The sequence below is a fragment of the Dendrobium catenatum genome, unplaced genomic scaffold (genome assembly GCF_001605985.2).
Source record: "Dendrobium catenatum unplaced genomic scaffold, ASM160598v2 fragScaff_scaffold_455, whole genome shotgun sequence".
Lineage (NCBI taxonomy): Eukaryota > Viridiplantae > Streptophyta > Magnoliopsida > Asparagales > Orchidaceae > Dendrobium > Dendrobium catenatum.
Window position 1 is genome coordinate 448,529 of NW_021318917.1, and position 18,521 is coordinate 467,049.

At 37.9% G+C, this 18,521-nt stretch overlaps 1 protein-coding gene across 1 annotated transcript; it reads left to right on the plus strand.

Moving 5' to 3' along the window:
- Nucleotides 1-9,501: 9,501 nt before the first annotated feature.
- LOC114579513 lies at nucleotides 9,502-10,816 on the plus strand. Its single transcript, XM_028694313.1, has 2 exons — nucleotides 9,502-9,940; nucleotides 9,993-10,816. Exons 1-2 carry the CDS (start codon nucleotides 9,502-9,504, stop codon nucleotides 10,814-10,816), a joined length of 1,263 nt encoding a protein of 420 aa, XP_028550146.1.
- Nucleotides 10,817-18,521: the final 7,705 nt, after the last annotated feature.

Here is an 18,521-nt window from a genome sequence, read left to right on the forward strand (position 1 = left end):
AATAATACCTAATAACATTCTACGAATGCCAAAATAAGAAGCCCAAAAGGAAATGAAAGATAATACTCAATCATCTCATTATTCTCGACCAAAAAATGACCCTGCACAAAATGAGAACAAATATCCAAAAACCTGCAAAAAGAGGCTACAAGGACAAAGTTAATAGAAAAAAAAAATAGAACAATAATAAAAACAGTATTAATAGGAGAAATAGTAAGAAGAGAATACATCCTTAAGTTGTAGAACCAAGAAAAAAATAGGCCCACTAAACCAGAATACCACAACCCACACCTCCAATTCATGTCAGTATTAATATAAAAATAAACAAGGAGTAATTTGAACCCATGATACCCACTAACATCCTTGAAATCATACAGAAAACTAAGGAACCGAGCCCCAAATTCAGAAGAATGCAAAGTCCACCACCACGAGAATGTGGACCACTCAAAGCTAAGCCTTTGAAAAAAAGGGGAAAACCAACTGATAATCCAAAGTTGAAATGGAGACAACCCAACATAACTAAGGCAACATATATTATAAACGTCTCGCCGTGAGCAACACCAGCAAATAAAAAGGTAAACCATCAAACTAGAGGAAGATAAATAAACAACACCATAAGAATACCAAATACTGTAACCCAGCAAAACATCATGAAGATTAGAAACACAACTAATCCTACCATGCCTGCAGCACACCTACTTCTCAAATCTAAGCCATAATAGAAAATACCTGCTGGAAAAGTGAATATAAGTAGGAACAATACAGCCAACCAACGTACATTTAGAAGGGATGATAACATAAAAATGAAGAACCTAAGAGTTAGTAAAGTTGTAACCCTCCAAATGCTTATACTGACTAATTAACATCTTAATTAGAGATAAAAGGACAAATCTCATCAGAATTCATACACCTAAAATTGTTCCAGCAACATTTGGAACCATGATCCCAAATACCAATTAAATGCCCCGTCAATGTAGAAATGACCCAAAGGTTCAGATCAACAAAAATGCAATCTAAACCAAACATTAGGAGCAGCTCGAACAGAAGGGTCCAAAACCAAAACAACCCAAAAAAAAATAGACACAAAACATAAGGATAACAACACCAAAGCCAACACTTGGAGGTTAGGAGATTTTAACATAAGGAAGACCCATATGATCAAGTCTAGCCAAACCCACAAGTTTGCTCGGGATGGAAGTCCCCACATAATCCATAAAGTTCAATAAACTTCAGCCCTCGTTAGCTAAAACATTAGCAACAGAATTACCTTCCCTGTAGATGTGCGAAATAGAATAGGTAATGAAATAAAGACACTGATGAATTTCCCTGATAATATAGAAGTAAGAGTGATTTTCATTAATAATCCCATTAATATAATGAATCACAAGCTTGGAATCAACTTCAAGCAAAACATTAGTAATCCCTAAAGAAATACATAGTTGAACACCATAATTTAAAGCTTGAAGCTCAGCTATAATGGCATTCTTAATAGGTGAGGGACCCGAAAAAGCCACAATAATATCACCATTAAAATCACGGATGAGCCCTCCACTACCAACACTAAGAGTTTTAAAATAACCATAAGTATTAAGCTTATGAACACCATAGGGAGGTTTCATCCATTTAACAATGGTATCTTTATGAAAATGAAAACTAGAAGAAATATTAATATCAGAAAACTCAATAATTTCAAAGCAATCATTAAAATTACTCCCATTAATCAAATTCATTGAATATAACTTTCTCACTTTATCCTTAAATTTAAAATTAATACTTGAAGCATTCATGGTAATGTTATCATGTTTCGACTAATTTCTACTTTTCCAAAGATACCAACAAATAATAACATGAAGAATATTATGCGTGTTACCTTTAGAAGCCACATACCAATCTTGTATAATACTCTTAATATTATAATATTCATAATAAAACTGATAATTAAAAAAATTATAAAAAAACAACCACATTTTCATAGTAGTAGCACCATTAGCAAAAACATGATTTAAGTTCTCCAAGTGAAAATAGCATTGGCATTTAGAAACAATGTTTAAACCCCTCTTGATTAAAATTGTGTCTACAAGAATGTAGTTGTTAAAAATTCTCCAAGTAAGAATAGAATAAGAGACATTTATACCTTTATACCAAATGGAAGAGAAAATCAGAGATTTCTCATATGAGTTCCTAATAAAGTTCCAAACTTCTTTAAAATTAAAGCAACCATCTCTATGAAAGTTCGTTAAGGGATGTTAAGCCCTATGAACTTAGTCCCAAGCTAACAAAGAGGGGGGGTGAATTGGTATTTTAAAAACTCTTTTCACAAAGAAAGAAAATTGCATAAACCAAATCACACCATAGAAATAAATGCGGAATTTAAAAGCGCGGAAGCAAATCGACCTAGAAGGCCGACGACCTATGCCCCCGATCAATGGGAGATATCTCAAGAAAGACTATTCTTAGAGAAAGCAAGTTGAAGATTATTCCCTCACAAAGAAAGATTACATTTCTAAGTTATCTTAGAAATTCTGCCACAAGACAGGGGGCATTTTTAAGTTGAAAAAATGCCAAAAATCTGATGAAAGTTGAAAGCTCCCTTTAAGACAGGGGGCATTTTCAATATTTCTTTGGGTTAACATCGATCCTAAAGAAATATTGAAAATTACCCATGATGCTACCACTACACAAATACGGGGCAGAAGGTGGTGCCTTTAAGCAAATAAATATGCAAAGATTCATCTTCGAAGTTGCCAAAATCTTGAAGCTCAGGTTGAGAAGACTTTTGGTCTAATAACTTCACTTCAACAAATTCAATGTGACAAGTACGAGCTGTTAAAGTACAAGTCCAGTGCTCAAACAGGTATAATATCAGTCTCAACAAGCCTATATGCGGCCGAGCCACTGACAGCTTTACCTACTCAAACAAGCCATGATAAGAGGCCGTAGTAGGAAAGCACCTGTTTCGTTAGCCGATGACAAATACTACCAAGTTTGATATTTGTCAAATTTCATGAATCAAAGCAATTCCAATTCAAAAGATTTTATCAATTAACAAGTGGATTGAGGCAAAATTCAGAAGAAGATTCTCAATCAACTTAAAGGCACCAAGCCACAATGAAAATTACCGTCAAGTTAGAGGCATTATCCTTCAATAAATCTATCAAGCACGAAGCTAAGATCGAAGGAGCTTCTCTTCTTCAACAAGTCCTATAAAGCACAAAGCTCAGGACCGAAGAAGTTATCCCACAGTTCTTATAAAGCCATAGGCGAACAAAGGGAATATTATTATCATCAGAGTCCATCATGCATAAAACCCTGGACTGATGACTATTTACCACTGACCTAATACAAATAGAAAATGTATAGGACACCGACATGGATTCTTCATCAAGCCCATGAAAGCACAAAGCTAGGGCAGAAGAAATGTGAATTCCTGACAAGATAAATCAGGGACATCTAAAAGAACCTCTACGTGACATCTAAAATCAAAATTTAGAGATCCGTAGGGTCAAATAGCTTACAACAAACATGATCTGCTACAATGTGCATATCATATTTGTTGGGGGGAATTTTTTTACCTTTCACTGCAAACCACCATGACTCAGCCGACACAAAACCCCCACGATCCCACGATCGCTCCAACCGCCCCACTCACAACACAAAAAAGCCTCCTCAATCATTCTCTTCCTCTCACGCTCTCAGACGCACAGAAACTCAAGAGAAGAAGGTTTTGGAAACTACCTCTCGATCTCTCGGACGCCTCCGCCTCTAGCCCGATCGGGCTTCTTCCCGATTTCTGTCCCGCCTCCCTCTCTATAATAATATTAGAATAAATTTATTATATATATATATAATACAATAAATAAAGAAATAAAAAGAGAAAGGGACCAGCAATCGACGATCGTCGGCAACCGCTCGATCTTCAAACAATCATCGGCAACTACCCCTTAATAATTGATTTCACTAAAAAGAAATAATAATAAAAATGGAAATTCAGAAAATTGAACTTGAAATTAGAATCAATTTCAAATGAAATCTCTAATAGTTAATAACTAACTTAAGCAATGAAATCAAAAGAAAATACAAATCAAAAGAACATCAAATCAATGTCTCCACTATCAAACCTAAGTACATACTAATGCTCTCCAACAAGTGGCAGCTCTCCAAACTTCAAATACCTCTCCACTTGAGCAGCTCTTTGAACAACTCCCTCCAATAAACATCCTCAAAGCAACTCTGTGTTAGATTGCTAAGATTACCTATTGAAACTAAGCATCAAGGGAGCCCTAGCCGTGTTAAGTAGGTTTGGTCCATATCCTTTAACATAAAGACACCAATGAATGTTGTGCTGAAAAAACAAAAAAAATGGACTTACAATGAATGCTCATTTGGAGATTTTCATAGACTTAGTTTACAAGGGAAGGCAACAATGAGGCTAGTGGTGAAAAGTCTTAATCACATGTATGCTCTTCCTTATTTTCAATTTGCTTCTAGAAGCCCAAGGACTAGTTCTCCAAAACGCACATTCGCATTTCACTATATGACTTAAATATATAGAGATGGGTCAAAGAATATGTGAAATATACGAGAGTCATTCTATTATCCATCAGATCTAGACATCATTCTTCAGCAGTCAATATTTTTGGGGAGATATATTCAAAGAGTTGTGTCAATGCTATGAGATGTCTCCTTTGAACTCAAATACACTAGACCACTCATTTGATTGTGCTGATCTAGAAAGTGAAAAGCTATGCCACGGTGACTAGAGGATTGATGATTATTTGCTGATTTAGGATATCTATAGATATAATGAGGCTATGGTTCATTTGATCATGTGCAAATGTACTAAAGTCGGGACTTAACTGTGATCCGCTAAAATATTCTACTCCAAGAAACATCACAAACTGAAACGCCACCGGATCCGCAACATGTGTACAAGCGGACAGAAGGCGTTCATAGGCCTTTCAAAGAAATCTCAGCATGAGGTGTGAACAACAGCTGACTGAAAAACATGCTGTGGAACTCCTACTTGGAAATATTGATGACCATATGGCTCCCTACTTAGCAATGGCCACGATAAATACCTTTCAAGAATTATTAGACCGTGTAGCTAAGTTTGAGAGGCTACCCAAGCCTAGAGGCATCACCTACAACTATAACAGTAATCCCGCTAGTAAAGTCAAACAACCCAGAGTATATGACTCAAAGCGGGATGAAGTAAATACAACATTTACTTCTCCTCCTGATAAAAAGGAAAAAGGGGAAACGGCAACACCTAAAATGACAAAACAGGTAAAGGAAAAGACAGCGGTCCCTACCTTACAGGAAAAAATGAACAAGCCGTACTCAATTCAAGAGAGAATGTACTGGCAAAATTTTCCGACATGCACTCAAGATGGGCCTACAGCTACCAGAGTCTCGCCGACCAGAACAGGCCGACATGATTAATGAGCCGAACTACTGTCCTTACAATCGGATCGTTGGTCATCCGATTGAAGACTGTTTTGTATTTAAAATTTAAAGATTGGGTAGAAAGGAGCTATCGAAGTGGCGAGCTTACGCTATCAGATAGTATATTGACTAATCCGAGACGGGAAAAAGTCAATGTTGTTTCTTCCAGCTCATGCCAAGAAAATGTAGAAAAAGAGTCACAACAAGATGAAGGTGGTTGGGAAACTTACATATCCAAAAAGACCAAGTACATGATGAAGGTCTTACTGGCTATTGAGGGCATTCGTCGAAAGAATGCCTTGGAGTTGGAAGTGGATCCAAGACTTCTCCGCTTTAAAGAGTCAACTGAGGAGGATCCTTCACCAAGGCCTTGAAATATTACAAGGACCAAGGAGGAAAGGCTCCTATGTCCAGATCTCAAAGAAGAAAGAAGAAGATATCATTGAGACAGAAGACCGAAATCCAACGGTACATCGATTCTATCGATGAATACCAACAACCTCCTAGACGACCTATCAGATTGGAGGATTCTATGGCTAACTTGCACCTTGATTCAGAATCTGAAGAAGAGACAAGTATCCCAATAGAAACTTGTCGAGTTATAAGCCATAGAGGTGGAAGAAATGGGAGAGGACGAGGTGAGCCTCTTAATCCTCAAAGGACTAATTTCAAAGTATGTCCTAAAGAAACGTGTCGTACAACATCACCGTTTACGGACTCAGATGAAGAACTATGTTTTCCAGACGATAAAAAGAAGAGTAAAATGACTCTTAAGAACAAATGTCCAAAACTTGGAAGCAGCTCAGATTCTGAAGAAGCCGAAGATGTGGATAATACAGAAGATTCGTCTGAAGAAGTGACTCAAATTCAGTTGAGAAGTGGGAAGCAAGTTCTTCCTCTACCTCAAAAGAAGGCAAAAGAGCAGGAGAAAAATATCCAGCTTAATCAAGCGGCTATGCCACAAGATCCACCAAAGCCTAAAACTACAAATGCAAATGTGGATTAGAACATCCTATCTCATCTTCGTAAGCTACCTGCGCTGCTGAGTATATATGATGCCCTTATCATGTCCAAGGACCTCAGGGAAACGCTCATTAAGGCTTTGCAAAACCCTGAACAATATGAAGCATTCTTTGCCGAGCAAAGCATGAAAGAAGCTTTATATACACAAAATACTGCTACAGTCACTTTCTGTGATAATGATCTACTCCTTGGAACTGTAGATCATAATAGACCACTCTATGTTACTGCGGAAAGTAACAATATGGAAATTCATAGAATTTTGATCGATCCAGGTTCTTCTTCTTCAGTTAATCTAATGAGCCTCAAGACACTCAAAGGATTGGCCCTGGATATTCAATATCTGACTAAAAGCACAGTCTTCTTGCAAGGGTTCAATGAGCAAGGGCAAAGAACCTTGCCTTGGGATCCGTGGTTTTACCTCTAAGCTTTGGAGAGCTACACACAGAGGCAAGATTCCACGTAATTAATTCCAATACATCATACAAAGCACTTCTCGGAAGACCATGGCTCCAAGAGTATGGTATAGTACCTTCAACACTTCATCAATGTATGAAGTACAATCGAGACAATGAGGAGCATCGCATCGATGGTGATGAGCAACCATTCTTGGTGCATGAAGTCAAGATCTATGATGATGCCAAGTACTTTATAGCGAAAAATTTGAAAGATGGCGATCTTCCGAGAATCCAGGCTGCTACGCCGGATAAAGGAAAAATGATAGATAAAGGGAAGAATAAATGAAAACAAATTTGCTCAGTACCTCATCTCGGTAGTGATACCGAAGAGGATGATGATATCTCTGCAATTTTCAAACCCGGGAAAAGAAAGAGTGAATTATCAACCGTCCCTTTTGATTATAAAGCTAATCATGCAAATAAGGTGCGGTGTTCGAGCAAATTAAGCATTGAGGAAGAGGAAGAATTCTATTATCAGTCTAAGGATACTACAGAATCTCAGGAGGAAGGAGACCCAGGATCCAGTTTTCTTTCTAAGAAATTCCAAAAAGTATCAATTTCGATGATAAGGGTATCTGAAGAGCAGATATCTACAAACATCATCAAAATAGTACCTATGCCGGTGGCACATTCCAAAATGTTGACTACCTCGTCAAACACGAACATAAGAATGTGAAAAACTTTCTATGTTCCCCCTAAAAGAGGTCTTAATGAGCGCGGATCCCTTTTCTATGAATCAAGTGTGATACCGCATCATACTACTCATGATATGGAATGCGAGGATGAATGGGAATATAGAGATATGTGGATAATCATTCCCCAATATCCTGCACCTATTATGAGAAAGCTCATGAAGAAAAATATCTTCTTCGTACAGACAAACAAACGAGCCCGTTATTTCAGAGAACTTTGGCATAACGAACATGCACAAAGACCTGTTGGTAATGGTTTGTCTACAACTTGGGGTCTAGGATATGCTCGACAGTCATGTCTCACACGAGCAGCATCCTATCATTATCTTGAGTATCCCAGACATTCATGTCTTACCTATGCAACCTCCTATAGCATAACAGATAAGGAGGAGGGACCACCAGAATATGAAAATCAAACGGAAGATGATCTAATTGTAGATCTGAAAGAGGCTCCGAAAGAGCTCGAAGAAGGTGGTCAGGCTACTGTGGATGAGCTCAAAGAGAGAAATTTGGGTACCGAAGAAGATCCAAAGCCAACTTTTATTAGCGCGAATCTTCCGCACGATAAAGCAGAAGAGCTAAAAATGCTGTTACTTTAATACAAAGATTGTTTCGCATGGAATTACACTGAAATGCCCGGTTTATCACCAGAGGTGGCAGTGCATAAGCTCTCCATCAATACCAAAATGCAGCCTGTTAAGCAGGCACCCAGGAGAATGCGACTTGAGGTTGAAGAACAAGTTGTGGCTGAAACTAAAAAGCTCATTGATGCGGGTTTTATCCGAGAAGAAAAATATGCTGACTGGATTGCTAATATCGTCCCAGTAAAGAAGAAAAATGGTCAAATTCGCATATGCATTGACTATCGGGACCTAAATAAGGCATGCCCAAAGGATGATTTTCCACTTCCTAATGCAGAACTTATGGTCGATAATACGTCAAATCATGATATGTTCTCATTTATGGATGGATCGTCGGGTTATAATCAGATGAAAATGGACCCAGACGATGAAAAGCACACCGCCTTTCGAACTCCTATAGGCATATACTGTTACAAGGTTATGCCATTTGGATTGAAAAATGCCGGGGCCACCTATCAAAGGGCGATGACCCACATTTTTGATGATCTTATTCACAAACATGTAGAATGTTATGTGGATGATTTAGTTGTAAAAAGTAGAATCCAACATGAGCATGTAAATGATCTCAAAATTGTATTCGAAAGGATTCGCAAGTTTCATTTGAAAATGAATCCACTGAAATGTGCTTTTGGTGTGTCATCTGGAAAGTTTCTCGGATTTCTTGTACGGATCGAAATTGATCCCAATAAAATTCAAGCAATAGTGGAAATGCCACCTCCTAAAACCCTAAGACAACTTCGTTCATTACAGGGAAGATTGGCATATATCCGAAGGTTTATATCTAACCTTTCAGGTAGATGCCAACCCTTCGCACGATTGATGAAGAAAAAGACTCCTTTCGTGTGGGACGATGCTTGTCAGGAGGCATTTCATAGTATAAAGCAATATTTGTTGAATCCTCCAATTCTTGCTGCCCCTATTCTGGGTAAACCCCTAATTTTATATACAGCAGCTTTGGAGGAATCACTCGGAGCATTGCTTGCACAAGATAATGCCGATGGCAAAGAAAATGCCCTTTATTATATTAGTCGTCGGTTAATAGGGGCTGAATTGAAATATTTGCCAATTGAAAAACAGTGTTTAGCATGAATTTTTGCGTAGCAAAAATTACGACACTATATGTTATCCCATAAGATAACATTGATATCTAAAGTGGATCCATGAAAATTTCTAATGACTAGACCTACTCTGACGGGTCGTCTAGCTAGATGGGCTGTCTTATTAATGCAATTTGACATAACTTATATGCCACAAAAGGCTGTTAAAGGACAGGCACTAGCAGATTTTCTGGCTGCCCATCCTTTACCTGTATGTTCCCCACTTAACGATGAGTTGCCAGATGAGCAAATACTCGAAGTGGAAGAAAAAACACACTTAGAAGAATGGGAGCTCTATTTTGATGGAGCTTCGTCAATAAGGCCAGCCCGACCACCTAAGCTTCCAACAGTTCAGGTGGGCATTGGTCTTATATTCGTAACCCCACAAGGCGGTATACTGCGATACTCATACAGCTTAATAGAACCTCGCACTAATAATGAAGCTGAATATGAAGCTCTAATAGCGGGTCTTGAGCTTGCAATTAATATGCAAATTGTGAAGCTCCGAATACATGGAGATTCTCAACTTATAATTAAGCAAATAGATGGTGCTTTTCAAATTCACAAGCCCGAGCTAATCCCATATCGTGAGTACGCCTTGAAACTCCTAGAACAAATACCTGAAGTAACCTTAATTAGGTGGTGAAAATGGTAAAGCTGATGCACTGGCAAAACTTGCTAAGGAGATGGCAAATTCCCAAGAGAATCCAATCCTTATAACTATCCAAAATAGACATGCATTGGCTCCGGCTTCCTTACAAGATAATGAAGGAAAAGAAACGCTCGAGAGCTTTCACATATCGGATGAGAGTGATTGGAGAGAACCATTCATCACGTATTTCAAAGAGGGTAGATTACCAGACGATAAATCTATCGCTTTACAAATATCCAAAAGGGCATTAAGATATGCTTACGTTAATAATACACTATATCGTAGATCATTTGACCAAATGTGGCTACGATGTCTAGGTCCTGATGAATCCCAGAAAGTCATAACCGAAGTCCATGAAGGATTGTGCGGTGCACATCAATCCGGACCTAAAATGAAGATCAAAATTAAGCGCATGGGAGATTATTGGCCTAACATGGTTAAATATTGTCTTGGCTATGCTAAGAAGTGCCATCAATGCCAGGTGCACACTGATGTTATACATCGACCACCTAACCCAATACATCCTACAGTAGCATCTTGGCCATTTGAAAGTTGGGGTACCCATATAATTGGTCCTATAGAACCACCGTCTTCTTTAGGACATCGGTTCATCCTTGCTGCTACAGATTACTTCTCAAAATGGGCTGAAGCAATTCCCCTACGAGAAGTGAAAACGGACAATGTAATGAAATTCTTCCGGGATAACATTGTCTATCGCTTTGGGGTGCCACATCCAATCATATCAGATAATGGTACCGCATTGAAAAGTGCCAAAATTTATCGATTTATTGAAAGCTATAAAATAGGCTGACGTTATTCTTCGATATATAACCCGAGAGCTAATGGTTTGGCCGAAGCATTTAAGAAAACTTTGGTGAAATTGCTCAAGAAAATTCTCTCTAAAAAGAAGAGGGAATGGCATGATAAATTAACTGAAGCCTTGTGGGCATATCGCACAACCTATAAGACTGCGATACAGGCTACCCCATATTCTCTAGTCTTCAGGACATAAGCGGTATTACCTCTCGAGGTGGAACTACCGTCACTTCGTGTTGCAGTACAATACGGACTAACCCAAGAAGAAAATGATCTTCTAAGATTATACCATCATTAATAAAATTAGAAACTTTAAATGAACTAGTAGTGTGAGTATTAAGCCGATTATCAATAGAAGAGATCCCTAACCAATTGTCTAGCCAAAAGAAAATGTCTCCCGGCCCCAAGCCCCATTGAATAAAATTCTCAGCATCCCATTTAATGGAACACAATCTCTTCCAATTAAAAGAAACCCATTTTTTAAAAGAACCCAATAGAGGGTACTTGCTAGCATAATACTTAGCAGTCATGAACTTAGCCCAAAGGTTTGTTTAGTCCTAAAATTAAACCAAAGTTTATAAGAAAAACAAAGAGCCATGTCACTTAAATTCTTAAGACCAAGCTTACCTTCATCTTGAAAACCAGAGCAATTATTCCAAGCAGTCCAATAAATAGCTGACTTCCCCTCCTTAGCTCCCTAAAAAAACTTTTTGAAAATTCTTTCAAGCCTACTACAAATATTCATAGTGGGATAAAGCGTATGAAATAAATAGATAGGAATAGAACACAAAACACTCATAATTAACACTTATCTACCACCAAAAGAATGAAAATTAAAGCCCAAGTATATAGTTTATTTCAATAGTAGAAAAATGTCTCCAAATAAATGTGATCTCTTCCAGCCCTTAAAAAGGGGAGTTTCTAAATACTTTAGGGGTAATTGTTTGTACATAAAGCCAAAATTTTTCTGAATAGAACTAATCCTTTGACTAAAAATAGACTTCATAAAGGTAAAGCAACTTTTAAGAGGATTAAACATTAAACCACTAGAAGTTTGAAATTGATGAAGAAATCTAAAAAATATTATTTAGCATTTTCTTGGAATCGTTAGTAAAAATAATAAAATCATCAGCAAAACTCAAATGCAAAATAAGTAAACCACATGAGGTCTGGTACTATAAAGTGGGATGTTTTCTGAAAAGACCATTAAGACCTCTAGATAGAAATTCCACCACCAAAATAAACAAAGCAGGGGATAAGGGATCTCCCTGCCTGAGACATTAGGTAGACTTAAAAAAACCATGGTTAATGCCATTAATAATAACGGAAAAGAAAGAATGCTCAATACAGTTCTTGATGATTTTGATAAAACCATTACTAAAACCAAAAACCTTAAGCAGGGTACAAAGAAATTCCCAATTGAGTTTATCATATGCTTTGGTAATATCAATTTTGAAGTTAGCATTGCCACAAGTAATTTTTGCTTCCAAGTCATGGACTAATTCTTGGGCCAATAAGACATTATAAAAAATAGAACGATCTTCAAGAAAACTAGTTTTTTTTCTGAAGAGATAATTTTAGGAAGAATTAAGTGCAATCTACTCATAATCAATTTAGCATTTAACTTGTTGAAAAAAGAGCAAATATTAATTGGCCGAAAATCACTACAAAAATTAGTGACATTACTTTTGGGAATAAGAAAAATTGAAGTGGAAGTAAAAAAACTTAAGGTAAGGATTGCCCTTGAAGAAATCAATGACAACGTTGATCAAATCCTCTTTAATAATATGTCAAGTTTTCTGAAAGAATTTAGTAATAAAACCATCCGGACCAGCAGCAGAATCACTATTCATATCTTTGATAATCACCCAAATTTCATCAGTAGAAGGAATTTTAGTAAGCCTAATATTATCCTTGTCAGAAATAATAGAAGGAATGAAAGAGAAGGCCACATCCAACATCAGATTAAATTCCTTGTTAAACACATTCTTAAAATAATAAATACCAAATTCATAAATTAAATAATCAGAATCAATATGAGACCCATCAGGCTTAATGATTTTGTGAATAAAACTAGCAACCTTATTATGATTGGCAATATTATGAAAAATTTAGTATTTCTATCTCCCTCCACAACAAATTTAGAAGCAACTTTTTGTCTCCAAAAAACTTCTTCTTGAAATTGAAGTTTAAATAAAACATTCTTGTAATCATTAAGTAAGGAAAGGTTTTGCACAATAGGATCAAGCATATAATTATTTTCATCCAAAGCAACTTAATTCTCAGCATGCATAATATTAGATAATAAGTTCTTAAACACAACTTTATTCCACAATTCAACTTCTATTTAAGCATTTTAAGTTTAAACCAAAATCTAGTCATACCAAAAATATTATCAGACGGAAATAAAGGTGCATGCCAATTGCTTTCAACAATATTAAGAAAAGATTCATGAAGAAGCCACATGTTTTGAAATCTAAAAGGAGATTTAATTCTATTTTGCTGCATAAAAATATTCACAGTAGAGGAGAATTGTTTGATAAGGTTCTAGATAAATGCTCAATGTGAGTGCTAGGAAAGTTAGAAATCCAACAGTTATTAAAAAGAATGTGATCTAAGTGCTACACATAGTAGCTCGATTCCATGTAAAATCAAGGACATTAAAACCAATATCATGCAGGTTAGCATTTAAGATCATATCATTAAAGTCTTCCACAGCTTGAAAAATGGGAGGGTTTCCACCCACCTTATTAGAAGCATTCGAGATAGAGTTAAAATCACCACCAATCATTCAAGATTCCGAAATACTATTAGAAAAATCAAAAAATTGAGACCATAAAATTCTTCTAGTAATGATAGAACAGGTTGCATAAACAAAGGAAGCAAAATAAGCCAAGGTAAAATGGATGACCGAGGGAGATACAAACCCAAAGTTTTTTCATTCCTATGCTTCGATAAGAAAAATGCAAACTCAATTTTTAAAATAAAAGATGTTGATGGTTCAAAAATTGAAGACTCTAGTCTAATCTCTGAAGTATTTCTAAATTTCTTCAATGGCAAATGGAAGGAAAGAAAGAGTTCTTTAACTAGTTGGCTGATTCCCAATTGTTCACTTGATGAAAATGATAGGGAATTGTTAACCTCATTTTTGTATGAGGTCACTTTCCACCCCTTCTTGAGCTTTAGACCTTAGGTTCCTTTGGACTTTAGATCTTAAGATTTTCCTAGTTCCTAGTCCTTAGTCCCAATCCAAATCTTAACTCAATTCAAACCCAGAATCTGGGGTTAAAGACTCAGCTCCTAAAACCCTTTCTAGGTGATTTTTCCATCACCTTGAAACCCAATCAATTGGCTTCTAATTCAGAGGCTGTCAATTCCATATCGATGTGACATGTCTCTAGTGCTAACCCTCCAAAAATTGAACTCAGTCAGAGTACTTTAACACCATAAACTTAATCCTGTTTCAAAGATTGCAAAACCTTCAAATATTTACAATCAATGCCGCTGGACCTTTCACCATGTGGAATTTGATCTTGGAGCCCCCTCCAAACCCTTTCATCACTCCCAAGACCTTAATATTGACTTGTTAAGCAATAATCCATATCTTTTAAATTTAATTTGACCCAGAATTAACTTGAGACTAAAATGCCCTTAAAGGGGGATTTTTGGACTTTTGGTCTAAACTCAACTTGATTTGACTTATCAACCTTTAAAATCTTCTCCAAATATTTTCAAATGATTTTTGAGACCTTTTGAACTTAATTCCAACTTTGGGTCAACTTGGTTGATCAAGTCAACCCATTTTAACCTAAAGGCCCCTTAAGGGTCAACATGGTCATTTTGACCCAAATGACCCCTCCACACCTTGATACCCCATCCATTAGGTTCATATGACCAAATTAATTTCAATGGACCTAACTCCTAGTCCTAGGTCAACTTGGTTGACCAAGTCAACCAAGTTTGACCAAATGACCCATATACCCCTCCTTTCATTTAAACCCTTTGACCAAAACCACTTCAACCCCATTTGAACCCATGGGGTGACTCCATAGGCTTTCAAGAGATCCCTCTTGGAGACCCACCCTTGGGTCCACTTGGGTTAGCCTTTTAGCTTGACCCAAGTTCCCAAAGAGTGTCCCCCTTTGAACCATTTCTCAATCTAATCAAATTGAACCCAAACGAAGGTGTCATTGGGTCTCCCCTGACCCAATACACATTCCTTAACCAGTCCAGCCATTAAGTCACATTGGGTCAAGAGCTAGGCTAACCCAAAGTAGTCAAAACCACTTGGGATTGAGCCAAATCCTGACCAACACCTCTATTAGGTGGCCCTAGGTCCAATACACCTCCCCCAGCTGGCACAAGCCTTGGGTTGACTTGGGTCTGAAAGTTCGTTAGGGATTTTAAGCCCTATAGAACTGGCCTAAGCTAACCAAAAGGGGGGGGGGTGAATTGGTATTTTAAAAATTTATTTCACAAAGAAGTAAAATCACATAAACCAAAATCACACCACAAGAAAAATAAGTGCATAAATTAAAGTGCGGAAGCAAGAAATAAGAACACAGAAATTTATAGTGGTTCGGTCAACTCGACCTACGTCCATCTCTCTCTTTCTTTCTCTCCTCAAGGTCTTCTCAGGTCAAGGCAGCAGCAAAAGATGTTAAAAAATGTTGAACAAGAGCTCTTAAATAGAAGAGCTTCAAAGGAGCTCATTAATTGCAAGTTGCCGACTATATCATCCAGGATGATATGGAAATCGTCCTGGCCGATCAGTACAAATCTCAAAAGATCGGTCAGAGCATCGCCCTGAATGCAAACTGGATGATTGAAAATTGGCTTGATCATCCAGGACGATCTCACGATCGTCTAGGCCGATCAGTTCAAATTAGAGGAAATTTGTCCAGAGCATCGCCCTAAATTCAAGCTGTCCGATCCCGATTGTCCAGCACATCGCCTTGAATTTGTGCTGGCCGATATTTATCGTCCATAAGTAACTAAGGTTTTTTTTAATATATCATCCTGGCCGATCTTGTGATTGTCTAGGATAATGTGATCGTATCAATCATCCTTAATTACTTCCTTGATTTGTCTGATTAATTAAGGCATAATTGTGAATATTGTCCAGGTCGATCCAAGATCGTCCTGGTCGATTGCCAAAAATACAGAATACCTTAATTTTTTATGACGGCAATTTCTTTCTGTTTTGATCCTATCGTCCAGGTCGATTGGCTAATGACGGCTGCCTTAATTAAGAACCCCTGATTAGATTTTTTTTGTTTTAAGCCCAATCGTCCTGGATGATGTAAATATTGTCCTGTCCGATTTGAGAAAAAACAGAAATTCTAAGTCTCTCAAGTGTGTGTGTGTGTGTAGGGTTACTTAGCATCAGTCTCTTTGAACATTACAAATTGACTCAAGAAGAGAAAAAGCAAAGTACAGATTGACTCAACCCTAACCTACGCAATCTTGAACTAGCTTTGTTTGTTTCTCCGATCTTCGATTCCTGAAAAGTTAGAAGTAACAGGCAGTCCAAGAGAATCAATGGTTTTTGTCAATCATCAAAACATAAGTCATGAAAATAGATTTGCAATAATCTCCCCCTTTTTGAAGATGGCAAACACAAGTAGGAAAATCTCAGTAAAAAATAGCAGTTCATTAAAATTTCAAAGTTATAAGCATCAACTTTTCCTACCACATCCTACTCCCCCCTTTGTCATCACAAAAAGAGGGTCCTAGACACACAAAAATAAAAAGGAAAAAATACAACAAAAATAAAAATAAACTACAAGACAAAACTACAGAAAATAGAAAATAGAAAAAAAACTAGAAAAATGAGGAACCCTGATCATCAGATGGAGGTGGTGGAGGTGGCTGCTGAAAGTACCTATCTAGCGTAGTAAATTGAGCATTAAACCAGGCGATGTCCTGGTCATGCTGCTACTGCTGGTGAGTAATGTAGCTGTCAAAACGGGCTAAGTCCTCTGTGCGGTGCTGCTCGTAGCTAGCAATGTCCTCAGAATGTTGCTGCTCCTGTGCAGCAACGTAAGCATCGAAATGGGTCTCCCAACGATCAAATCTCTCTATTAACTGATCAAATAGTGAGTGCAGGTGGAGAGGAACAGGATCAGGAACGGGAGTGGGAGCGGGAGCCTCCTCCTTCTTAGCCCCCCGAGGTTTCCCATCCCCTATGTGGAGACGAGTATTGTGAAGGATATTGAAAGAGCTATTTGAGTAGTAAGGAGGCCGAAGGTCATGACGAGCAGGATATTGAAGATTGTATTTGGTTTTAAGAATGTAGGCTATGAGATGTCCTAAAGCAAGGTTGGGTTTCCTCCTATGGATTAAATCGCAAATTTTTATTAAATGATCAATGTATCGAAAGAGTATATCAGTGGCATTAAATTCTCTCCGGGCCATGATGAAAAAGGTAGTCAAAGAAAGCAGAGGAGTGATGTGGATTTGGTCCCCAGCTTTTGGAATAATGGAGGTGCGAAGGACATGCTGAATTGTCTTAGCATCTTTGACTAAAGAGCTAGTCTCTCCAACATGAAAGGGTGTGTTGGTTTGGCAATGAAAATGGTTTGCCGTGGACCAGTCAAAATCAAGATCTGAAATAATTATGTGCAGCTTATCCCCGGTGGTGGATAGCTGTAAAAGTTCAGCACAGTCCTGATATGTAATCTCGACCGGGCATCGATTCACATAGGAGGTCAGGGCTGTGAAAGTAGAATTTATGCGAAGATTTGCCTAAAATTCTAGCAAAAGTTCTGAATAAAAAGGGATAGCGAGGGTAAGAATGAAATAAAGAGAAGTGTGAGCAAAGAGATCCATTACCGGATATGAAAGGTGGGCAGGATTAATTGTTCTGGAAAGGGTAATGCTACATTCTTTGTAGCGACGGTAAGCTGCCTGATCCTCTGCCTCCCTGAATCGAGGGTCCAGAGTGGCCCTTAAGGAACTTTCAGAAGCCTGTCAAACTCATTTCCCACCAGCCATAGTAAGGAATTAGCAAGAAAACACAAGAGAAGAAGAGGTGAGGGGTGAAGAACATGGCTAGAATGTCCTGAATTTAAAGAAACGGCCATATCGTCCAGGCCGATCGCAGAATCGTCCAGGACGATATGGTACAATAATTGCTTACAGGCTGATTGGATAAAAAGTCGGTTCGATCGGCCGGGCCGGGCCGATCAGATATCAGCCAAGACGATTAGACACAGGCGATCGTCCCAAGGAGTCAAGCCGAACAACCGTTGAAAAAGCAGATCATCCAGGCCGATTAGGTGTATCGTCCAGGACGATGCACAATAATTGATCATACCGGCCGAAGTTAAAATGTTTTAAATCTGTGCCACGTGTATCATCCAGGACGAACAGTGGATCGTCCAGGATGATTGTCCAATAATTGATCATCCGGGGCCAATTTTAAGGATTTAAACATGCTGACACGTGGATCATCCAGAACGATCTAATGTATCGGCCAGGACGATTTACATAAAATGCATCGGCCATGACGAAATATGTTATCGACCAAGTCTATCAACATGATTGCAACAGAGTTCGATCAGATCGTCTAGGATGATAAATTATCATCTAGGACAAAGAGTTACAGCAAGCACAGAAAAGTTCATCAGATGGAATTTGAAGAGAATTTGTCCTATTGTCCAGGACGATATAAGAATCGGCCAGAATGATGTGACATG